The sequence below is a fragment of the Lipotes vexillifer genome, unplaced genomic scaffold, assembly GCF_000442215.2.
Source record: "Lipotes vexillifer unplaced genomic scaffold, Lipotes_vexillifer_v1.1 scaffold319, whole genome shotgun sequence".
In the NCBI taxonomy this organism is placed as follows: domain Eukaryota; kingdom Metazoa; phylum Chordata; class Mammalia; order Artiodactyla; family Lipotidae; genus Lipotes; species Lipotes vexillifer.
The window spans coordinates 707801-734809 of NW_006784061.1; the positions used below are offsets into that span (position 1 = coordinate 707801).

Genomic DNA, 27009 nt, shown 5'->3' on the forward strand with positions numbered 1-27009 from the left:
ATCATCAAATCTTTAGTTAAAATAGTAACCATATTCACAGGAGGGATGAGTGAAAAAGGGTGAGGCTGTGACAACCACAATTAATACAGACCTTAAAAGGACTCAATCAGCAAAGCACATTTGTTGCTTGCTAAGTGGAATATTATGAAGTTTCTAATGTGCAGAGGGATGGATAACATGATTAGAGCCTTCTGTAGACCTCTGAATGGGTAAGCAAACTTTTGTGTTTACCTGAGACAAATATGCTCAAATACTATGTACTTCAACCAGGATATAAAATGGAAGAGCCAAACTAGTAGAAGCTTCCACATTTTAATTTTTAGATTTGCAAGCTTTCAATGGAACCTCCATCACAGTAGCAAACTGCACATAAAGCTATTACAGACTGTTTTTTAAAAAAACAAATTGGCAGGCGGTGGCTATGCTTAATGTATCTTTGGTTTAGGAAGACGAGAATATTGATTAGAGGCCAAACAATCCCCAGAATTCAAATTGTCATTAGGATTCTGCATGATTTCTTTTCTTCTTGTTAGTGGCCTTGGAATGCTTGTCTTGGCCTGGAAGTTTTGAGGCTCTAGTCGGGGGCTGCTTATTTGTTTTTGTTTGAAAGAGCCAGCAGGGGGGCGGAGCTTAGATGCTTTTGGATTTGGATTATTTGCAAGATGTGTTTGACTAGATGTTGGCTGGAGTTTTGCAGAATTACATGGTGTGATTATTGGTGACTTCTTACAAGTGGGATTCCCACTTGGACATGTTTCAGGAACTGGAGGAGGTACCACAGAATTCAAGATGGATGGCTTAAAAAGCTTCAAGGACTTGGGCTGAGATGTGTAGCCCTCTGGTGAAGACTGATTTCTTCCAACTCTCTTAGCCTGGTCTACTATACTTGACTGGGGAAGTGTCTGAAGAGAAGTGGTTACAAATTGCATGTCACTAATTTGATTATTTGCCAAATGATAAGGCTCTTGAGCATTCATGGTCATGTTCAAGTCTGCTTCAGAAGGTGTACTCTTCACCACATCCTTAGTGAATTGTGGGCTTGATGAAAAAGGCCGGTCTTCCAGACCACTGCTGCTTTCTTGTTGCAAGCCGTGTGTAAAGCTTTCATCCAGAGGTGCAACAGCCTGATGTATGCCCTGGATTATGCACTCACTGTGGGCCTCGGTATGTTGTGGCTTTGCTAGTTTTCCCTGGGCGTGGTCTGTGGGTCTGGGAAGGCTGCTGGAAGGCTGTAGTACTTGAGGCTATTAGAATTAAAAACAATATTAGCAACAATTCATTTTAGAAATAACACCCAGAATAAATATAAGTTCCAATTAGGCTGTGTTGGTACTTATTATGTTTTAATATGAGAAGCATGTGGGGGATTTTTAATTAAAAAATAAATTGTAATATTCAAGTAATTCATGAGATACATACAAGAGTGATGATGCAAACAAAAAATGGTACAGGCAGTAAACACTAAACAAGATCCAAAATCAAACAGGAGAAAAGAAAAATATTAAAGTACTGATTTACTGTAAAAAATGATTCCTACCTTAATTGATTCATTAATTATTTAAAACTTTATATATAAGACAGCTTGACAGAATGATAGCAACTATGACCTTCAGAATATTACCCATTTTAAAGGCTTATTTTTTAAGGAAAGCTCTATACCACTTCAATACACTTCATCAGAGGAAGCATTAACTTCAAAGTGTCAGGTGCTGTATCTCTATAGAGAATTAAAATTACCAGCAGATAAACCATTTAGAATGAAGATTATATTCTCAGTTGATGTGAAATTCTAATTACTTAAAAAAAATAGGTCAACATGTTTAGCTAATGTTAACCTACCTTTAATATCCTTACTGAAAAGTTTCAGGATAAAATGTTTTCACAGCTTATTTGTTCTGTCTCACTGCCATTTGAGGGATCAACCAAGGTTCTCTTATGGCTGATATGTGAAAAGCAGATTTACCTTCACCAAGAGCAAATGTCCATTAATAAAACTAAAACTAACCAGCCTTTTGAATGATGTCTGAGATTAAAACAGATTTCAAGTTGCCTGTAACTTGAGCTAAAGCTCAGAAGCCTACAAAAGTAAAGTTCTTAAGGCTCACATGCCTTGCACACACTTCTCTGGAGCTTACTGTGTGATTATATTCTATACAAATCAGAGGAAACATACAACTTCCATTACTTTGGGGCATTCAGTAAAGAAATATGAATCTTAAAAGTTATCTTTCAATGGCCCAAACAGTTAAGAGTTTATGGGGCAGAGCCTATTGGTCATATCATGATACAGGAATAGTTGCTCTAAATGTTTAAACACACACACACACACACACACACACACACACACTCATATATACGTCCTATTAAATAATGTGGGCTGAAAATGTCAAAAAATTTGGCAAAGGGCTTTGAAACATGAATGCTTTAAAAAGATCATATTTTACTAATAATTTTTTTACTATGCTAATCCACAAACAAATCTACACAGTATCTCTAATTTCCCCAAAAGAAAGGGTGAATCTATTTATGTTGCATCATTTGTATTTTGCTCCTTTTTTCACCTCCTTGACCAGCACTGGACGATGGCTACCAGAGTTAGAAATCAGGGATTAGATTATGGAGGGGTTACAAGTGACTGAGAACAAAGGTCACCAACTCATGGAGGGATGGTTGGTCGTGATGGCATGGGGTTGACTTGCTATTTATAATAATAATAAACATCAAGAAAATGACTACTCAAAATTAATCCATGCAGAATATGTTACATTAAACTTTTATCTTAAAATATTTAAAATAAATAAGTCATCTCAGTTTTTGCTTCAAGATAAATGTCCTAGTTAAAGTCACTGGGCATTTTCACAATATATCACCATAGAGATGATTTAGAGGTACTAAAATCATCAAGGAATTTATTCAAGACTCTCCTTGGGATTCCCTAGAAAAAACTGGCCATGCCAAAGTGATATATTCTTTGGAAAGATCAGTAAAAATATAAAGCAGGGCCCTATTAAGCAAACCAAAATCTACCTAAGGGAAAAAAAAAAAAAGCAACCAAGGAGGAGAAAAGTGCAACATTAAACTGTTAATTGAATGGGGATCTGTTTTCCCTTTTTTACCTCTTTTCACCTTTAAAAACAATAAGATAGTCTAGTCTCGAGTTAAAAATCTTAAAACAATTTAAGACCTTTGAAAATATCAGTGACAATCTAAAAGAAAATGATTTTATTGTAATATGTCTATTGCCCATAAGGAAAAAAACGGTATAAATATGCACTACCAGCTCAAAGCATACAGGTATAATTTTCTAAGTAAGATTAAACTGATTATTAAGATAATCAAGCCCCCAGAAAAGGGGCACTATGAACTGTAGATAAATTATCCATGTGCATTGTTCTGATTACTTATATTACCCAAATGACCACTGCTTACCAGAGAACTAAATGGAAATACAGCAGAGTGTCATGTCAGAAAGATGTTCTGCTTGCATTAAAGGCAATAAAGCTCAATAACAAATATTAAAGAACTAGAAAATAATCAGGTTTTTAAAAAATAATAAAATTTTGAGTCTTTTAACTGAGAGGAGTTAGACTGACCAATTATACAAAAAGTGTCCATACTATCATTTAATTACATTAATCAGTGGTTTCTAAATGCAGAATAATATAGATTTTATATTTTTATTAAAAGTTTATTTTAAATAAAAATTTAATTTCCCTATCCCAAAATAAATGTCTTGTTTTACTATTTATTTGAAAACTAGTTTGTAAACCAATTCTGCTACTTGATCTTCTGTCTCTAGAAGAAGATCAAGAAATGACTATAGTGAGGACCAAGGAAAGGCTTACTCCTGATTTGTGGAAGACTGTGTAAAACTGGTTACCCACTAAAGACTGGGTTGTCATTAATTACCTGTTGACAAGTAGAACAACAAGTTGCCTCTTAACATCTAGCAAGCAAAAGCAAAGATGTGTTCGGACAGCTTGCTGCTTGCAGTACAATTCCCCAAATTCTAAACACTCAGCTGTATATTAACAATTCATCTTGCCCACGTTTACTACTGCATTACCACAGGTGTTTTCAGAATGAATTTTAAATATAAAAAGAAACATCCCATGTAATCAGGGATAATAAGATCAATAGGAAGGAATATCAAAACCATTCATTCATTTAAAAAATGTCTGATATATCATGCACTGTAGTAGGTGCAGGAAAATATGAACCTGAACACAATGCTGTTCCTGTGGTTGAGAGGCCTCATAAGAAAGAGTCAGGTAGACAAATGATGAGACCATGTCTCAAGCATAACAAAATGTAGAAGCAAGAAGAAAATATATGCCTGATTAGAGAGGTCACAGAAGGCATCCAAGAATTGCAAACATCTGAACTGAGTTTTAAGATGAGTAGGAGTTTGCCAAGAAGACAAGAAGGGAAGAACATACAGGGTAAAGGGCCAGTACATGCAAAACACAAAGGCCAAAAAGAAAAAGAACATAATTATGTTCTAGTAACTTCAAATTGTTAGACTGAATTGGCAAGCACAATGTTGGTAGGAAAGTGTAGGCAAGGGCCAACTCATAAAGGAACTCGCACCAGGCCAAATAGTTCTGACTCTGTACAGTAGATGATGGGAGACACTGATGAATTTTAAGCAGAGGAATTGTAAGACCCAATGTGTATTTTAGAATGTCACTCTGGTGGGATCAGTGAGGAATGTAACAGTAGGGGATGAGACTGTTAAGCATATAACACCCAGGTAGTACACCATTGCTAACAGCCCAAGTGATAAATTATAAGGGTTTAAAATTAGGATATAGGAAAAAAAACTGGAAATGATTGAAAGAGTTTTGAAGGAGATAGAGAAACTTAAGATGAGTTCAGGTTTCCGGCTTCGAAGATGAAAGACGAGGTATTGCCCTGTATCAAAAAAAGACCTCTGGGGAAGTTGCCCACCAGCCCATTCATTACATAGCTTCAGCCGCCCACAAGACTCAGAGGGCAAAAGGAATTCCCCCACTACTGCAGGGACCTCTGGAAACTCTCTGCAGTCACAAATTCGTAGAGCTTTAGTACTCCATCCTTGCAACTTTTCGAAAGGTTGGTTACTAAAGCTTAAAAATGTGGATCCATTCCTAGACTCAAAGAACTCAGGGCTTCTAACTGGACTCAGCAACTTCAAGTCTTACTTTAGTAGTTAAATACATATACTTCAGCACACTATTCTGAGAATTCTCAGATGCAAGGGCTACAGATGTTAAGGTCAAGAGTGCCAGCAGTAGGCACTACTGGGTAATTATGCAAGGGATTGATAGGCATCTTCAATGATAACCTTAAATGTCTATTCTGTGCTGCTTACAAAGATAACCAGAGACTATGCGCTTCTTAAGGCACATACCACGCTTTATTAATTTTTTGTTGTTGTAGTTGGTATCCTCAGTATTTGGCACATAGCAGGGATTAAATATGTATTTACTAGATAATAAATAAATAAATGAATATTGGTAAGTGGTATACTCCAGCATGGCTTCTTTGGTAATAGACTAGCAAAACGATACTCCCCTATTAGGTCAATGATGCAGCACTAATTTAAACGAGTCTCAAAACTGATGGAAAAGAAATTTTATAATTAAAAAAATGTTTTCTCTAAATAAGTTTGGGGTCAGCTTAATGATTCATGTTTAGAAGCATAGCATGAAGGATTCATTACATGTTAGCTTGAACACAGCACCTCCCATATGACCTGCATCTCCTATAATGATCCACCAGCTAGGCCAGAGATGTTTTTTAGTTGGAGACTCGACATTTCTGGATGAAATATGTTAGGGAAACTGTCTTAACAAGCATTCAACTATTTTCCATTTCTAATTCTAATAATTAAAAATGAGGACACTTAGGACAGAACCTCCCAGAGCACATCAAAATTGCTCAGTAAATGTCACTCACGATTATGAAAAGGTGTGAAAATGATTAATTCAAGCCATTGTCCTTTTGTAACTACATCTTGGGGGGGCGGGGAAGCAACTTCTATAATAGTATTATAATAAACTAGTTGCTATAGTTGCAAGGTTTCTAGGCTCCAAATACATATCTCAATAATGTCAGTCATATCTAAATGTTTTAAATCCACAGGAGGCATATCTGATATGACACAGAAGTCAAGATTCCTCAAGTGTCCTCCTGGAGATAAACCAGAGCTAGGACATGCAAGGCACTTTAACGTTTAGAGAAAATTTACATGTGGCTACATGAAGGAGCTAGTACAACAAAGTATTGAATCACTGAGCTTTGGAAGTCAGACTGATCTGGGTTTGAGTTCTGGCTCTATCTCTATCAGTGAGATATTGGGTAAATTATCTTACTACTCTGAGATGGAATTTTGTAACTTGTTAAATGAGGATAATAGTACCTACACCTCACTGAATTGTTGTAAATCGCAAATGATAACATGCATATAAAGTGTTTAGTATTATGCCTGACACATTACAAATACTTGAGAAATATTATACTCTAGACTGTAAAAGAAGGGTTTCCCTTCTTTCCAATGGTAGACAACCAAACTCTACGCTCACATGCATAATCTCTAATTATCACAAGACCCTAGGTGGAAGGTACTATCTTCTTTTTGTAAATGAGTAAACTGAGGTTAAGTGAAATTAAGTAGAATCTCCAAATTCACAGACTTTAGTAAATGGCAAAGCCAGAATTTGAACTGACAGAGAATTTAAAATGCAGCACTACAATTTTATTATTCTTTGATATTTGGGTTAAGTCCAATGAGTTCACAGACTTTCAGAATATGCAATATAGCCAGATGATTGTTTTAAAAACCCAAAAAGACAGATTCAATACCAACATTCAGGTATTAACTTTCCTAGATAATGTCCTATTTCCTTCTTAGCTGATCTGTCCTACAGAGGATAATTCTCAGACACCAAATTCAAGCCACATGGTGAAGCAGTATTTCCAGGGAAAAATGGTTCCAAGAGACCCACTGGAGGAAATATACTGAACACAAGGAAATGCAAATTAGCACTCATCACAAAAACTCTTCACCTTCACCATTTCATAGCACTTCAAAGATTTCTAGCATTAACATCAGAAAAAAGTCATATCTGTAAACATACAAAGGAAGTTTCTGTAAACATTCTTGTTCTAAAGTCACCAATAGTAAGACAGCAGCTAGAAATATCAAGTCCTGATGGAGTAAAAATATGTCAAAGTGCGTAAGGTAGAAAACAGAAAATGTTCTAAAATGTTCATAAAAATGCTATTGCATAACAGACACAGGAATGACCTAATATTATTTTCTTGATACATACAAGTTTATTATCATTATTAAATACATTTCAAAGGTTAAAAGGAAGATGGTAATGGAGCCATTTGTAACATGCCTGTAATTTCATGCAGGCTCTGACATGCATCATGCAAACTGTGGGGGGGGAAGTTACAATGAAGAAGGTGGTAGGAAAAAATCTGAAATTGTACTGTACCACGCTTTGTCAGAGAAGTAATGGACTAACTTCTCAACTCCTTGCCAATGGCATAATGGGAGAGCAGAGACAAGAAAAAGACAGGACAGTGGTGTCAGAGACCACATACAACACCAAGGAATTGCCATGACTGGGTAGCAGCCAACGGTATTTGATTTTCTTTTGTTGTATTTTTCTAGGACTTATTATTTTAATATATTTCTATAAAATGAAAACATATTCTTAATAGATTTATACTTTCTTGCTGAAGTGGTTTGCAAGTTAATACAAATATTCATATCTACAGAACAGTGTATATAATCTTCTTACCCTTAAAAGGAATCACTTGAAGAATGTTACCAAATAAAATACTGAAAAGAATTTTGACACAATTAATATTCATACTCCAAAGATCTAAAAAGGTTTAGCTGCATGTAATCCCTTATAAAGGAAGTAGAAATTATTTTTAATAATTTTAGTCTTGCATATTATAAATACAACTGAATGTTAGTTTACTTTTAACTGCTGCTGCATTAAAGACCAATAAAAGAATAATCTGATTTTCATGTATGTCTTAAATATAATGTTCTACATTATAAGCAAGGCTCCCCACATCACTATAGAGATGGAAGACAGAACTGGATCCCTAGTATAACTAGATTCAAAGAATTTTGGTCTATAATTCACATGAACCCAATCAAAGCTTCCAAGGATTCCTGAGGACCAGGAATACTCTCATTCCCTAGATCTCAGAATAGTGCCGCTAGATCTCAGAGAACTTAGGGAAGATATCTGACTGATAAATATAAATTATAAATAAGCTATTTCTGAAACAAGGAGTTCAATGACTTTTCTAAGTTGATCAGTTAACTACTTTTAAAAACTATCAACACAACACTGTAAAGCAACTATACTCCAATACAAATTAATTAAAAATATAAAAACTATGGACGTGAATAATAGTGACTTAAGTAAGTATTTACTACACAGGCATAATTAGTGTGAGATGCTTAATTTTCATGAGTCTATATCTCTAAGACAAAGAACCCATCAGCATCTACCCCTGGGATGGAGAACAGTTCAGGGAAAAAAAAAAAACTAAACTAAATAACATCATAATAATACAATTCCACTGCTGTGACCAATAGGCATGGTATATTTATCCAGAGTAGGATACTGCAGGCACTACGATATGGCAACAAATACAGCTAACAAGACAATCCCACAATCTGCAGAGCAGGCTATAAAAGGCTTATACAGATAACAGCAATTGCTTTGTTTCTCATAATTGCAAGGTGTTGAGAAAGAAACTAACCCATGCCTACGTTTATGGGACGGCCTCCTGGACCATGAGTTTGATGCACATTTCTAGTCAATTAACCAATGACTAATCTGCATTTGAATTAACTGCAAATATGGACACAGTGCCATATTCTATATCAACCACACTTTAAAAAAAAATAACTTACTGTAAAATCCAATTGTTCAGCTTTTACTGAGTTACTCTTTTCGACTTCATCAAAAATATTTTATTTTTATGAAAAGTCACTCTCAGAGCTAAATTCTCATTAAAGCACTGACTGATGCTCTCTTTACATGTACAATTGATTACAGTCACATGGTGAAGCCAATCGGATTGAGCCACGTTAATGTATACCTTATGAACATGTTTGACAGTTCAACAATACACATCAAGCATCTCTAAAAAGTACACACCCTTTAAGAACCATCCTTCTAGTGCTGACATTGATCTAAACACAAGAATAAATTGCACTACAATAGTATCTCTGTTTAATGGGGGAAAATAGAAACAACATCAATGTCAAACAACAGGAAAACATTAAATAAATGATATCATAGTCACATGATAATGTATTATCATGTAGCCATTAAAATGTTTTCAAGAAATATTTACTATATAAAAAATGCTCATATAATTACTATGTGAAAAAAAGCAAAACAAAAAATTGGAAAAAAAATATGAGAGTATCATATGTCCTAAGAGAAAGTAGTGTTTCATGAATCTTTAATCTGAATATTAAATATACACACACGTGTGTCTTGGGTTGTAAATATATAGTTTCATTCAGTAAATATATACTGGGTTATGATGTAAAATGCATTTGTCAAAAAAGGTTTGTGAAACAACCCCTGAAGGTTGTAAGAGGAGGAGGAAAATATGACAATATAATTGCCATTCTTAATATAATTCTGGTGAATACAATTAGTGATTATTATAATATAAATTTAGAAATCAGGCAGCACTACATCAAGAAACTGCGGGCTGGATTGGGAGTTTGGGATTACCAATGCAAACTATTATATATAGGATGGATAAACAACAAGGTGCTACTGTATAGCACAGGGAACTATATTCGATATCCTGTGATAAACCATAATAAAAGAAAATATGGAAAAGAATATATATATGTATAACTCAGTCACTTTGCTGTACAGCAGAAACTAAATACAACATTGTAAATCAACTATACTTCAATAAAATTTTTTAAAAAAGAAACTGCTGGGCTTAATATGGCTATTAAGACATAAACATGTATTTGTTACTTTTGTTGCTTAAAAATTACTTTTTTCTTCCAATTTAAGTTACTGTATGTGGAAGCTAAAGGAAGTAAGATTTCTAAATTCTTTCAAGAAAGGTGTTAAACAGCAAATTTTAAGTCTCTTTAGGCATGATAAGAAATAGGTATTATTCCAAGATATACTTTTTGAAAAGTCAGGTATTCCTGAAAGCATATGCTCTGGCAAGAAATGTTATTTGAGATTACCATTAAGCCTTTTACTTGCCAAAAGTAATTATTTTTATTAAATTTTCATACTGTGAGGTAGGTTTTATATATATACATGTGTGTATATATATATATATATATATATATATATATACACACATATATATATATCATTCCTAATTTTACACAGTTGGAAATTAGAAAGACTAAAGCAATGCCAGTTAAGTCAGTTGGACAAAAGCTGAAGTACCTACTGACAGCAGGAAGACCTTTGAATGTTTAAATGTAGATATTTTCTGCTAACCTAGAGAAAATTTAATTTGAAACTGGAAAATAAGCATCATCAAGCTGAGACTAGTAATACACCTGAGAAAAGGAATGTAAGTCAAAATTTCCTGAGAAAGTAAAAAAAAAAAAAAAAAAAAAAAAAACCAGGATTTTCCTTTTTTCTTAGAGTTATTCTTAAATTCACCAAGAACATCCTTGGCCACTGCAGCTTTCTGGAGTTACCAGAGCTAAACAGTCCCTGTAAACATTAGTTATTTCACTCTCTGCAATATCTACAATAGGCTACCTCTTTATACCTGTTTTATTAGGTCCACTACTCTTACACATTTTAAAAAACAAAACCAAAAACAGACTACCTTACTGAAGACTAATAGCCAAGCTTACCTGGCTTCTGCATTTACAAAAACAGGCAGTTCGCTTAAGTTGATGTTCAAGAGGGCATCAGAAAGAACTTATTATTGAAACACGATAATGTAGAACTCTCTCAACTACATACCATCACTTACAGAATTAACCTCTCCAAAATTAAAATCAGTACTAGAAATCACAAACTGACTAAATGTGGAGACAAATATTGTTTCACTGAATACATAGCAGTTTAGTGCAGGAAATGGGGACACCTATTCCAAAACTCTCTGGAAAACTACTGGATTTACTCCCATAATTTCATATCCTTCTCCTTCTCTATATTTTATCATTATAAAATGATAATCATTATTATTTTATACTCTTTTATATTATTTTGTTATACTCCTTTAGGCGTTCTCAGGGTAAATTTAAAACAGTGTAGTAGTTTAAACATATTTCCTTTAAAGGAACCTTCAAAGCTCAATAAGAGCTGTCAAAAAGCTGTGAACAGGGCTTCCCTGGTGGCGCAGTGGTTGAGAGTCCGCCTGCCAATGCAGGGGACACGGGTTCGTGCCCCAGTCTGGGAAGATCCCACATGCCACGGAGCGGCTGGGCCCGTGAGCCATGGCCGCTGAGCCTGCGCGTCTGGAGCCTGTGCTCCGCAATGGGAGAGGCCACAACAGTGAGAGGCCCATGTACCGCCAAAAAAAAAAAAAAAAAAAGCTGTGAATAAGTCCTCTAGTTAGCACTTTCCACAGAGTTCTACAAGTCTCAATGATCAAGTCTCAAGGCCAGTTCTCTTAGCTGCATAAGCCATGAGAACTTACCCAGGAAAAGACTCCAATGTATATACCTTCTCCTAGGTGGCCAACACATCCAAACTCTGGCGAACCAAACTTTCTTTTTGCTAACTTGGAGATGCAGAGAAAGCAGGTTTGACCTAGAAAAGCTAGAAAGACAGTTCTTGATAGTAGTGCTGAAGGACAGACGGTGCTGCTTCATAGTTGGAAATGAAAAAAATACCTCTGAACCCAAAGGAGAAAGAAGCATTTGGAAATGGAGAGCCAACAATTCAGGTGAGGGATAAGTAATTTCTAAAGCTATACTAATGAGAAACTAGTGAAATGGGTGCTTCTGGGAAACATGTTTTAAAAATAAATCTAAACTATTTGTAATACTGAATAATTAACCTTAAACTCCAATTCCATATTACATGTAGCTGAGAAGGAGAATAGGGGAGAAGAACAGTGGAGAAAAAGAACAGGGTCTATGAAGGGGCTTCAGAAAAGGTAAGGTAGGTGCATAATTTACCTCAATCTGAGGTAAATCTGTCAACCATGCAGTATACTGGCTACAGCTTAAGAATACATTATCATTTGTTATAATTGCCCTTTGAAATTCAGATTAGTTCACTAGCAATTGAGTATAATTCTTTATGTGCTAGCCATCTTTAAATAGAGGAGAAAGCAACCTAACTGAAGCAAAGGAAGTAAAAAGGAGGATTTACAAAGGTGGCAGGAGATGGGAAAGGAGGAAAAGGGAGGAACGCTTTCACCCAACAAAGTAAATTGCTAGTAAATAAACTTGATATAAAAGCCTATGCAAACTCTATTCCATTGTTCTTTAAAAAGTGCAAAAGGGAAGGAAAGGCATAATGGTCAAAAAATAAACTTCAAACCTTGTCTCAAATTCATGTTGATACTTTATAATTGACTAATTCAAGAAATAAAGTTTTACTTGAATAAATCACATTTTAAAATTTTAACTGCTTAAAATTTCCCCCTTTTGGACCTTTGATGCTTCACATGACTTTGATAAGAATAATTTATGAAAAAATTGATATGAATCACAAATCAGGGCAGATCCATGGAGAAGGCATAAAAGTGACTCTGATAACATTTATATCTTTTTCATTAACATTAGCTTTTTTTGGGTGACTTTTCAAAAAAGATAAAATATAACCAACTTACCAGTTATATACTTAAGTACATAATACAAAATAATAAACACTGTTTTGGAAAGCAGATTTAATGTAAACAAAGATTTTTTTTGAAGTCATTACTAAATCATTAGAAATGTTAGTAAACCATGCATATTCAAAAGCCATTTCTTCTGTACTGTAAAGCAGCTGATAAATTACAAAGACATATTAGTTATTAAAAAACACTCTTAAAAATGATTTAAAAGATTTTTGTATTAGATGACAGTGAAACACAATCAACACCTTTTGATTAGAAAATATTTAAAGAAATGTGCAATGGTCTAGTAAGCCTGCTCCCTAAACAATATGCATCTGTCCATTATACTACTGCAGATAGTGTATACATTTTTAACATGACCAGATTTAAAAAATTTTTATTCATATATCTCAAGGTCATGAAAATAGAAAATCTATTAAAGACAGATGCATGTCAGTAGGTATAGGGTCACTGGCAATAGGTTTAAACGGCATTAGAATGACATTAACTTCAGGCAGCTTTCCTAAGGCTCTAAGGAGAAAAGTCTATTTACATGCAGTCAAAGGAAGTATTAATTATGAGAGGAGAGCCCAGGGAGTGCTGGTTTAGCGTGTGCCTGCAGGTCACTCTGGAGGGAGAGGAGGTGCTGGGGAGGGATAGTCATGCAGAAGGGGAATACCATGAATGGGAAGCCAGAGCAGGATAGGAGTGAGAGACACAGACTCACTCTGTCTGCGGTGCGGTGGAACAGTCCGTGGGATGCCTTGGAAGGAGCCCTGCCAAGGAGAGAAGGAGGGGGCAGAATACCCACCCTGTGCAGAGAGAGATGGGGGTAGGGAGGTATAATAAAAAAAGGGAACCAAAAAATAGAGAAACCACAGTCATACTTAAAAAAATAACAGTGTTAATGAGAAGACAGATTTCATTTTTTAAAATACAGGCAGCCCAAATTACTAAAAATACACCATAATCCAAAACTAGTTATTTTTCATATGTTAAGAAAAAAATTATTTTCCTCTAATATTTGTAGTTAATGCATATGAAATAATATATTTTTTCTGGCATACAATTACATTTATCATCATGTATCTCTTTTTAAAGTAGCAGATTCCAGTTTTTTTGCAAAAAATGAAAGCATTTAAAAGGGGAGATAGACTTTAAGTGTTAAACACACAGAAACTGCATCAATAATAAATTAGGCATTAAAAAATTATCATAAAAATTTTTTTTCTTTTTTAACTCATAGGTTTTCAAAGGATTAGCAGCTAAAATAAAGAACATTAGCTGAAGATAGCAGAACCAACAGAGCATTCAAAAGACTTAGGATGTTGTAAGAGTGAGTACTATATCAAGAATGTGACATACAGGCCACAGGTTACACATGCAAACTTTTTAATTTTATTAACTTGTGGCTTCTTAGCTTTACCTATTTTGATCAGATGATCAGAACTGGAAAACAACAGAAATGTCATTTACTTCTATTTCCTCACATTCCAGGTAAAACTGGGTCTTCAAGAGAGAATTTGTTCACACAAATAGAACCAGATTGGGTCTCATGTCTCTCTGTTCCTAGCCTTCTCACTGATGAGACATATCCACACATAAAACTATAGAAACACTCATGATAGCATCAAGAAAAATGATCTTGTAAATCACCATCACACCCAGCTCAATTTGTAAAATAAAGTACGCATAATTTTTCACACCAATTAATCTGATATAGAAATGATGTACTAGAAGATTACTAATGTATTTTACGGATGTTTAGATATTTCGGGAACACTGATCCAAATAAAAAACTTATGTCCACTCTTGTATCAACATTCCTTGCCTCAGGTTCAGTATAATCAGACACATTTAAATTTAAGAATAATCCTACATTGCTCACTACAAAACAAAAACCAAAAAAAGATCCATTTTCTATGTTGATTAAGGAAACAAACAGCTACAAGAAACTAAATAAAATTAATGATCTTTAGAGTATCCTAGTAAATAAAGATCCTGTCTTTTGAAATTATTGTAACTTCTCCACTAATTTAGCCATGGGTGTTTGTGAAAACAGATTAGGAAATATTTAATAGGGTGATGACCCCAGGTGCTCTCCATAGATATTACCTGATACAACTCGATTTTGCTGTTTCAGAGATGTTTTGGTTCAAAACCTTTACACAAAGCAAGTCCTCAGCCAAGAAGGGGCATGTACTTTTCTCCCTATGGGTTTCACCAGGCAGGACCAGTTTCTACTCACCGCACTGGGTAAAGAAACTTTCAGATAGGGATTTTGTATATAAACTAAACCAGCAGTCAGAGATTCCTTCACAAAGAAATAAGGTCTCCCTGAGGGTTTATGGAAATAGTACCCACTGGGAATCAGGGAACTGTGTTTTTCCTTTGATCTTCTAAGAGCCTATAACCTTGAGAAAGCCACTGATCTTCTCTGAGTCTCAGTCTCTTCATTTGTAAGATTCAGGATTGGAATGTGCTACAGACTAAGTCATTTGTGTCCCCGCCCCCAAGTTTCATATGTTGAAACCTACTGCCCCAGTGTGATGGTTGGAGGTGGGCCTTTGGGTAGTGATTAGCTCATGAGGGTGGAGCCCTCACAAATAGGATTAGTGCCCTGTGAAAGAAATCCCAGAAAGCCCCCTCACCCCTTCCACCATGTTGAGGACACAGGGAAAAGACGGCTGTCTATAAACCAGGAAGCAGGCTGGTGCCTTGATCTTGGAATTTCCAGCCTCCAGAACTGTAAGAAATAAATTTCTATTGTTTATAAGCCAGTCTGTGGTATTGTTATAGGTGCCTGAATGAACTAAGATAGAATGGTTCATCTCTAAGAAACGTCTCACTTTTAGTTGTAATTCAGTTGGCTCACACACCCCCACTCCAGAGTCACTGTTAACCTTTAATTTTATAACTCTATTTATACGGCACCTAAAACAATCAACTGTATTAAATTGTCTCTCATGATAAATCATTAGTTCTTTAAAATAATTTAAGTGAAAGTATCTGTAAGAATACCTAGAACCTGTCAGGAGTTTAAAAGATGTTAAATGTCCCACATTCTCTGCCTAACTGTCCCCAGCAAACGGGAGACTCTGTTTACTGATTCAAACTGAATTAAATTAAGTTATTGTGTTTTCCTAGAGATGAAGATATAACATCTGCCAGGCCTGGACACACACTGCAAGCACCTAAAAATCTTAAAAAACAAATACAATGATACCCATTCTTTACTCCCCCAAGACCAACAAATCAATGAGATATCAACTACACACCTACCAGAATGGCTAAAATTTTAAAAATAATAATGACAACACTAAGTGCTAGTGAGGATGCAGAGAAACTGCATCACTCATACAATGTTGATGAGAATCTAAAATAGCACAGCCGCTCTGACAGTTTGCCAGTTTCTCTGAAAACTAAACGTACAGTTATAACATTACCCAGAAATAGCACTACTGGGCATTTATCCTAGAGAAATGAAAATTTACATCTACACAAATATTTATAACAGCTTTAATAGCCAAAAACTGGAAACTACCAACATGTCTATCTATTATAGACACAAGTGGTTAAAAAAACTGTGGAACATCCATATTATGGTCTACTACTCAGCAGTAAAAAGGAACAAATTACTGATAGATACAACTACTTGGATGGATCTCCAGGGTATTATGCTGGGTGAAAAAATGCCAATCTCAAAAGCTCACACACTGTATAACACCATTTATATAAAATTCTTGAAATGACAAAATTTAGATATGGAAAACATTAGTGGTTGTCAGGGGTTAGGAATGGTAAGGGAAGAAGTGGTTGTGACTATTAAAAGGCAGCACAGTAGAGAGAACTTTGTAGTGGTGCAATAATTCTGTGTTTTAAATATGGTAGTTGTTGCAGAAATCTACACAAGTGATAAAATGGCACAGAACTATGCATACTCTAAAGTCAATTTCGGTTTTGACACTGTACTACAGCTATATAAAATGTAACTGCTTTGGGATATTGGGTGAAATAAGGGATCTATTTTTGCAACTTCCTATGAATCTACAAGAATTTAAAATAAAAAGTAAAAACATAAACAGAGGAGTAAAAACAATGCACATTAGAGTGATACTGAGGAAAATTATTTGAAACGCTAATTATATTGGTAGGATCATATTTTCTTGGGGAGAGAAGGAAAACATGTTTAACGACCTTCTCATCTCTATAAACTAAAGGTAATTTCCCTGATAATAAAAAGATGATTATATATTCCTTTCAATAGTAAAAAAAAAAAACAACTGAAACAACTATAAAACATGACTAACTAAACCTTGAGACCAGGCAAGTTCAGAGACAGCAGACATGTGAGCAACACCAAGCAGCAGTGCTAAGAAACAGCATGTGCTGGCTCCCCATGATTCCATGTCTACTGCAAGTGTTTCTACAAAGAAGGGAACTTGTACGGAAGACCCTAACTTAGAAACTTAGAAGACGTATGATTTATAAGATGTAAGGAAAGGATGGGAAACATGATTTTGAGCAAAAAGACAGTATTAATAAAGAAAGAAAAATTTCCCAGACGGATAGATCTCTTCTAGCAGTGAGTGCTGGAATACACTTCACTCCTGAACTGAAGACTGCTGGAAGTCACGGCCATGTGAAGATAGATTTGAGAGCCAGAAGGTTTAGTCCCCATAACTGGAAGACATGTCCACCATCCTCTGGTCCAGAAACAAGGCCTCACTGTCCTATCATCTGATTTACACTTTGCTGTCTGTCCATGAGTACCATAAACTAAGAATCAAGCAATGTCTTTTATTTAGTATCCAAAGCCCTTAGTACTGGGATTGAAATACAGAAAAAACTAGTCAAAGTTCAACGAATCAATGAATAAATGGACCTATGGTTTTAAACCTGAAGGAATTTTCTATTTTGTGTTTTTTTTGGTCAATTCCTGCTACATAGTTCAGGTTTAAAGCCAAACCCAGTGACCTCCATTCAGAGCTGCACTATCCAATATGGTTGCTAGCAGCTACATGGGGTTAAGCAGATAGTCTCAATCGAAATGTGGTATAAATGTAAAATACACACAAGATGTCAAAGACTTCATACGAAAACAAAAACTAGAATGTAACGTAACTCAATATCTTCTTTATATTGATTACATGTTCAAATGGTCCTACTGGGTTAAACAGAGTATTTTATTAAAATTAATTTTGCATGTTTCTTCTTGCTTTAATTTGGATACTAAAGCATTTATATTATATATGTAGCTCACATTACATTTATATTGGAGCACTAATTAGAGGGCAGGAAAGTACATAATTCTTTCCTAGTTGATGCTGTGAAGATCCCTAAGCTCTGCCCAGGAAAGGGCCTTTTGCTCAACTGAGTCTACTTTAAATCTTCTGCTGACTTTTAAGATGAAGATATGAGATGCTTTCTGCTAGAGAAATCACAATGGTTGTATATAAAAACAAAAAGCAGTAGGAATGCATATGAATGTATCACATCCAAGGGGAAAAAAAATCTACTTGTAGGAAAACATAGGATATCTGACATATAGTTTAACCATATGCATAACATTCTAGTTACACTTTAAATCGGTGGGACAAAACACATACATATGCACACAAACAAGAACAAAATAAAAGAATACGAAAACATCAAAAAACAAGAGTATCTGGATTCAGGGTTTTAGAGGAAATTTCATTTCTCTCAAGATAAAGCCTAGGGAGACCAAGTAAAAACATCTTTCTGTGAACTCGAACCTTGTGGGATAAAATAAAGAACAGTGAGCCAAGTTCTTCAGAACACTTGAAGCTCTTCCCTCAGCAGCTGCTTTTTCTTAAAGCAAGAACAGATGAGAGTTACCACCTGAACTTAGAGGATGGAGAATTTTTAATCTTAGCACTGAAGAGATAAAACTTTTCCTGATTCAGGAAAATTAGTTTGCTTGTGTCTCCGTCTTCTGGGAGAGCTTAAGAAGCCTCCTAGAATGGTCTTATTTGCTCCGAAAGGGGTCTGTGGCAGTTGGCACTGTAGCACTGAGCTTCCTTAGTGGATGAAACTCTTTACTAGAGATTTCTGTCTTCCATAAACTCATTCCCACCTCCCACCGCCCCACTTTGAATCTACATCTATATCTAACTTCTCTGGCACCTTTCAATTTCCAATCCTACATATTCAAACTCCTCTACCCTTCTGTCCTGCCAGAATCTCAATCTCAAGTGATTAAAATATGTATCTAAAACCTTTAGTTTTCTTACCTAATAAAATCCCTTCTCTTGGTTCTCCTATTTTCTTAACTGACATGTCATCTTCCCAGTCATCCACATCCATTTTCTTCCCATTAATCACACCTTTTCATCTAATCACTTTTCAAGACAACAGATTCTGCCTCAGGGATTTTCTCTCCATCTCCATGAGAGATCAAAAATCATAGGTTAGCCTCATCTCCTGGGCTATTGTAACAATCTTCTAAGTAGTTTTCCCTGCCTTCACTATGTTCTCACTGGAACTGAGTCAATCCTACTGGGCCCTGTGCTAAGCCATAAGCCACTAAGCACAGATGAAGGAATGAGACACAACCCCTGCCTCAATACAATCACAGTTTCTCCTCTCACATTACTCTCCCTGTAACAAAATATAGTTAAGTCTGGCCCCTGCTAGAACCTTCTGGCTACAGAATTAAGTTGAAAGTTCTCAGTCTAGCATCTAAGTCTCTCCATAATGTGATCCAACTCTAACTCTCCAAACTTCTCTTTCTTCATAATAATTCTTATGTAATCATTACTACTACCACCACCAATAAACTACACTAAAACATGGCAAAGTACAGTAAATGATTTTAAAAAAACAGAGAGGTAACAATCCAAACGTTACAGAGTTACAATCATAAAAGAAATTTCATCTGGTTGGTAAATTTTTATTTAATCCATGCCCAGGTATTCCTTCTGTGAAAGATAACAAGCAGCCCCTAGTGCCCAGTGATCTCATATACAATCTCACAGAATACCATGGTTACTCTGAGACCATGGCAACATGAAACAAAATAAGGTCACTTCATAATTTTGCCTAAGTACAGATAAAGACAAGGTCACACTGTGCCATCCAGAAAGTACTCTAGACTTTTCTACCTTCTGATAGTATCCAATGTGAGCAAACACGATTCCTTAGACCCTCCCTCAAATCATCCAAGAAAAGCTCAAATCCTATAAAAGGTTCTTTCTGATACAATCTTGATATCATTTTTAACGATGTGTGTTCTCCTTGGCTGCAACAAGTAATCCACCCAACTTGTTTTACAGATATATTCCTGGTGGGCTTTGGCTGAAGGTACATTGACACTTCACCGCTCTGAGTGATCAAGATAGTTATATTTGCTTAGAAATTTTAGGACTAGGTAAGAGAAATGGTATTATTTTCTGCTATATCAGAAATATCAATGTAACTTTTTGAAAGAACCCTCTGAGCAAAATACTAAAGAGACATTCTCTAGGAAAAAAATTTAGTTACATCTGACATTTAAAAAATAGTAATTTTCTAAAACATCTGTAAAAATGTTTTTGTAATTACCTAAGAACAAGAGAAGTTAGAATGCTCCAACAAATAAAGGCCTAATAAGTGAGCAGTCTGCTAGCATAAACTAAAAGAGGAGCAACTTTTATTACCTCTTATGGAAACTGATTAATTTCTTCTAAAAGACTAATTTGATCATGCTGCCTCTTGGAAACCTAACAGGATCATCCATTTCTCACTGACTGCTATCTAACATTAAATTCTAACAGTAAAATCTCTCTATGTCCTGCCTACACCCTCACTGTGTTAAGTTAGTAAGTTAAACCCTACATTACACACATGAAATGGATACCAGCAGTGGAAAACTTTGGTGCTGCCCTTTGTTTTCTAACTACTGTGCACACAAACTTTGTTTCTTTCAGTGGACATTTATTTTATTATTTTTAAAAAATTTATTTATTATTTATTTATTTATTTTTGACTGCGTTGGGTCTTTGTTGCTGCATGAGGGCTTTTTCTAGTTGCGGCGAGCGGGGGCTACTCTTCATTGCAGTGTGCGGGCTTCTCATTGCGGTGGCTTCTTTTGTTGCAGAGCCCGGGATCTAGGTGCGCAGGCTTCAGTAGTTATGGCACACAGGCTCAGTAGTTGTGGTTCACGGGCTCTAAAGTGCAGGCTCAGTAGTTGTGGCACACGGGCTTAGTTGCTCCACGGCATGTGGGATCTTCCCTGACCAGGGCTCGAACCCGTGTCCCCTGCATTGGCAGCCAGATTCTTAACCACTGTGCCACCAGGGAAGTCCCTTTCTGTGGATATTTTAAACAAAGTTCCAAAAATGCCTACTTCAGTTCTGGTATTTGGTATTAGAGGATACGAATTTACATACCCTTAAATTTATGACCAGATAAATCACTCAGCTGCTCTAATATCTATATTTCATTTGTCCCTAGCCTTGAAAAACAATTCCATTTTCCAGTTATTGGTTTCAGGTGCTATTGCTCATAAACTACAGTGTAAAAGACACACATAATAGAATTCTTGGTGTGTTGTCATACTCACATGCATACTAAAGTGTGATGTCTCAGTACAAAGATGGTTCCTATCAGCATTTAGCTCACTGAAACATAGGTCATACTCAATGTTCAATGTCTAATATTGATTAGACATTATTGCATGACCATTAAATATTACATGTTTATACACCAAAGGATATAGATATTTCACTTAAAATACTTCTAGTGGCATATTTTAAATATAAGTAATAGTGAATATAAATAAAAAGCTTAGCAAAGAAATAAATCCCTTAATTCCCTTTGGAAATTTATATAAATAGTAATGTAACGACTCTCTAATTGGGAGAAAATGGCACATCTAAGTTTAAAATCAGGACATTAATCTTACATAAAAATTAACCAATAATACTGCCCACTTCCAAATCAGAAAGGCATGTGGTCTAAAAGAAAGAGGACTTAGGAAAGAGTACTTGAGACAAATCTTTGGGTTATACTGTTCCTTATATTTAACATTTCATCTTATCTCCCAGGCAAGGGGAAAAAAAGGAGCAAAGTTCTTTGCTAGCACATACATCATGACTGGTAGGACTAAGTAAATTCCTTCTCCTTTGGGAATTATAAACAATTGATTTTTGTGTGTGTGATATGTCTGTGATGTATTTTCCTGATTCAATATTTTCTATTTTATAAATAGCTACAATAGGAACATAGTTGACTATGACATTTTGAAATATATGTATGATCCAATAAATCTGAGTCATGCGAACCTAATTCTAAGCACAAAGGATTGCAAATAATGCTGATGATATTCCAATTCTTGAATTTATATAAATTTTATTCATATCTATTAAATATGCTATAAAGTGGATTAATCTGTGATTCAGTACTAGAAACTAATTCCAACAGAGCATTTAAATTTTATATAAAAGCATCTTTCTTAACTCCTTTGCTATATATAATAAGAGTTAGTTCTTAAAATATGAGAGGAAACTAGTATCAGGTCAAATTGTGCACAATCTGAGTTTTAACTGATCGGCAACTTTCCCATTGATACCAATAAAACTGTTTATTCCTACACTCAATTTTCAGAGTAATCCAGGTTGGGTCATAATGTGAATCCTTTGGGTCCATCTTGCAATCCCTTCTTTGAGATTCAAGGGCATAAATAATAAGCTTTGATGGTGTGAGTCTAGAAATGTATTCTGGTATTTTGTCTTCTCTAGTTAATTTAAGATGTTCAAACAAATGTTCTATAAAAGTACCTATCATGAAAATTTACAATTTACTTAATGTGCAAAATAACTATTCAAATCTTCAAATACTGATGTTAAATGCTTTAAAAACGATATTGGAAATACATTTTAAAAACTTAAAATTCAGTCCAAGATAATATTATTTATAAGAACATGCTTGTACATGGATCAACAATGTCATACTATGTTTAAAATAAAGTCTTATAAGTTTATATATTTAAAGTGAATCCTTATTTCTCATATAATCACCATTTTCCTGCATATGCCTAGTCTCTTCAAGTATTCTTATATGAATGATTAGGCACCTTCCACGTTTTTCTTCTTCTTTCCATGTTACCAATTTCACTATTTTATCTGGGCATTCTGTCCCTCAGATGAGAACATTTGGTCAGAATTTGACTTATCCATTCTTCTTCTGAAGGTACCATCTTCTCCTACAACTCATTTTTACCTTCTTTCTCTCTTTATTTCCACTACCTAAATATGAACTCTGTCTTTTTTATTTTCCTTCATTTCTCCCAAAAATTGCCTTCACTGACTTCCCCTTATTGTTCCAGGTGGCTTTCCTATAATCCATCTAAGTCTACTTCATCAACTCTAGAGATGCTTTGTCCAATATGGTATCCACTAGTCATATGTGGCTATTTACATTTAATTACAATTAAATATTATTTACAGTTATCTTCTGCAGTCACACTAGCCACATTTTCAAGTATTCAACAGTCACATGTAGCTAGTGGTTACTGCACTGGACCTCAAGGAAACTCTATGGAAGAGTGCTGATGTAGAATAGTCTCTCATTCTCAATTCTGGAACTCGTCTCTGTCTACTGACATCTTTTGCTTTCTATGATTCAACCACTACCTTCACCCTTTTCACCAAGCTTGATTCTTCCACCTAGACTTTCCCAATCCTTTGAAACTTTCAGCACTTTCTACACTTTAACTATATCACACCGTCAGTTCCTTTAATAAGCACCTGTTAATGGAAGAATCCTTATTTGTCTGTATATTTTCTTTCCCAATTCCCCACTTCTACTTCAAGAGGCTAATAACTGAGATGGGAGGGGCTCACCAAACTTTTGTTGAACAAATTAATTATTAGCTTTGTACTTTATACAAAGCATACAAAAAATAACTACTTATTAGATGAAAAGAAACAAGTATCTTATAAACTTTAAAGGCCTATAGCTAAGTTTAAAAAAAGCAGATTGTTGATTACACTAACCATTATAATTCCCTGTTCATTTGTGTTAACGAGGATTCCACTGCTTAAAATAAGGCAAAAGAAGAGCAAGGCTGGCTTATCAGGCATTCACTTACCATGAAATACCTATTACTTGGCACCATACAATAGGATAACAATGACTGATAGCCATGATGACTCTCTGGCTCAGGCATATCCTGAGCTGAGTTCAGAAAGTGTATTTTTAACACTAAACATGTTTTGAGATGTAGTATTTTTGAAAAACAATGAAGAAGCACAGAATGCATGGTTATTTTCTACTGTTTAGAAGAAGCCATTCCCTACCCTAACTATGCCCAAAACATAACCTTTACTGTCTGTATCTTAATGCATTTATACTTCCTAATAGCCTCAATATTTATTTGAGTAATTATAATAACAGAATATATTTGAAAAGTCTCAACAAATAAAAAGAACAGGCTACATAATATATTTTCAGAGTCATATGCTGCTAAAGAGGGAGGACTGCATTTTGGACTTCTTTTTCTTGTAGGGCATGGGGAACTACTACTCTCATAAATACATGCAATAAGAGAGAGACTAGACACTCAAATAAAATGACCTACGGTGTGCAGAATGGAAAGCTGTTAAGTGCACATTCATTCATATAAGACACAGAAGAGAAGCTTCAGAAAGCACAGAAACACCTAAGAACAACAAAAATCCACTTACCTTAAAAAAAAACTGACAGCCAAGGCAGATTCAAAATTATTATAGTAAAAAGAGTAGAACAAAACATCAAAATAGTAAATGACAAGAAAAGAGGATAAGAGTATGTGTTACTTACAGGAAATCTTCTCCAGGGTGTTTGGGTATATTTATCAGCATATGTGCATTTTTCCTCTTTAGATTTTTGATGGCAGTTACACCGAGTTGCCTGAACAAAAACATAAATTTTTACATTGGTAATTCTATATATACACATATACATACAAACAAAGTAATTAGGGTCTCTCTTAGACTGGATTTTAGATTCACCCGGCAAGGCAAAATTTTGAGTAGTCGAAATTACCGTTGGCAATCTCTTATACTGCCCATAGAACACACTACCTATGATTTTATGTATATAAATATATGTGTATATAGATGTAGGACATATACAGCAATATACAGTATATAAAGAATATAATAGCAAAACTTTAAATACGTCCCTAAAGTATTATGGTACTACAATCACTGCAGCATAGTTTCTTTCTTAAATTCATTTTTGATGGGACTCGGCTATTAAATACCACCAGTCCACAATTAAGGTTGTCTCTTCACCCGTGCAACGCATTTAAAAGCCCCTTTAATGATGTGTTGACTTTACTGGACTGGAATATTTTAAAGGATCTCTGCCCTTTGACAAGATCCATCCGACCATCTCAGTTCATAAATAAATTCTCTTCACATGACTTCACTCAGATCATTCAGTAATTTATACAACACAAAATAATGTGCCTATTGTGTAAACTATGGTCTCTCAAATAAATATCAAATTTTTTAAAAAGGAAAAGATTGATAATGATAATTTCTCCTTGGTGTGAAGTTGGAATATAGGCATATTATTTATTAAAACCCCCCCCGGAGGTAAATATGCTTTCTTGTAGGAAAACCTACATAACAAAATCTTGATTATTGCATCAAGCTAAAATGGTTAAGTTTTTACTTTTAAAATATTTACCAATATTCAAATTTTTTCTTAATTGCAATCGGATCATCCCAATTTCCATAATCAAAATAAAATCTAATCAAAACAAAAATCTCTGTAATACAAACTTGTTTCCCATTCTTTGTATTCTTAGTATAGACATATTTCCCATTCTGAAACACGGGACAGTCATTGAAACAAAATTCAATATATATGCAGGTCAATCTAGACCTCCTGGAATTCAATATAATAGGAATTTGTAAAGAAGAAACAGATAATGTAAGACATTTATCTTTTTTTAAAAACATCTTTATTGGATATAATTGCTTTACATTGTTGTGTTAGTTTCTGCTATATAACAAAGTGAATCAGCTATATGTATACATATAACCCCATATCCCCTCCCTCTTGAAACTCCCTCCCACCCGCTCTATCCCACCCCTCTAGGTGGTCACAAAGCACCAAGCTGGTCTCCCTGTGCTATGCGGCTGCTTCCCATAGCTGTCTATTTTACATTTGGTAGTGTATATATGTCAATGCCACTCTCTCACTTCATCCCAGCTTACCCTTCCCCCTCCCTGTGTCCTCAAGTCCATTCTCTATGTCTGTGTCTTTATTCCTGTGTGCCCCTAGGTTCTTCAGAACCTTTTTTTTTCTTTTCACATTCCATATATACGTGTTAGCATACGGTATTTCTTCTTCTCTTTCTGACTTACTTCACTCTGTATGACAGACTCTAGGTCCATCCACCTCACTACAAATAACACAATTTTGTTTCTTTTTATGGCTGAGTAATATTCCATTGTATATATGTGCCACATCTTCTTTATCCATTCCTCTGCTGATGGACACTTAGGTTGCTTCCATGTCCTGGCTATTATTATAAATAGTGCTGCAATGAACATTGTGGTACATGACTCACTTTGAATTATGGTTTTCTCAGAGTATATGCCCAGTAATGGGATTGCTGGGTCATATGGCAGTTCCATTTTTAGTTTTTTAAGGAACCTCCATACTCTTCTCCATAGTAGCTGTTCAATTTACATTCCCACCAACAGTGCAACAGGGTTCCCTTTTCTCCACACCCTCTCCAGCATTTATTGTCTACAGATTTTTTGATGGCCACTCTGACTGGTGTGAGGTGATACCTCATTGTAGTTTTGATTTGCGTTTCTCTAATGATCAGTGATGTTGAGCATCCTTTCATGTGTTTGTTGGCAGTCTGTATATCTTCTTTGGAGAAATGTCTGTTTAGGTCTTCTGCCCATTTTTGGATTGGGTTGTTTGTTTTTTTGATATTGGGCTGCATGAGCTACTTGTATATTTTGGAGGGTAATCCTTTGTCAGTTGCTTCGTTTGCAAATATTTTCTCCCATTCTGAGGGTTGTCTTTTCATCTTGTTTATGGTTTCCTTTGCTGTGCAAAAGCTTTTAAGTTTCATTAGGTCCCATTTGTTTATTTTTGCTTTTATTTCCATTTCTCTAGGAGGTGGGTCAAAAAGGATCCTGCTGTGATTTATGTCATAGAGTGTTCTGCCTATATCTTCCTCTAAGAGTT

At 35.2% G+C, this 27009-nt stretch overlaps 1 protein-coding gene across 1 annotated transcript in view; it reads right to left on the minus strand.

Moving 5' to 3' along the window:
• Positions 1 to 297: 297 nt before the first annotated feature.
• Positions 298 to 27009, minus strand: part of LOC103085244 (serine-rich coiled-coil domain-containing protein 2-like) — a 60681-nt gene continuing 33969 nt past the window's right edge. Inside the window, exons 5-6 of the mRNA XM_007456481.1 lie at positions 24610 to 24699; positions 298 to 1244 (exon numbers count right to left, since the gene is read on the minus strand). Of these exons, the coding sequence (XP_007456543.1) occupies positions 426 to 1244; positions 24610 to 24699 (909 nt within the window). The 3' untranslated portion in view covers positions 298 to 425. The remainder of the gene's footprint in view (positions 1245 to 24609; positions 24700 to 27009) is intronic.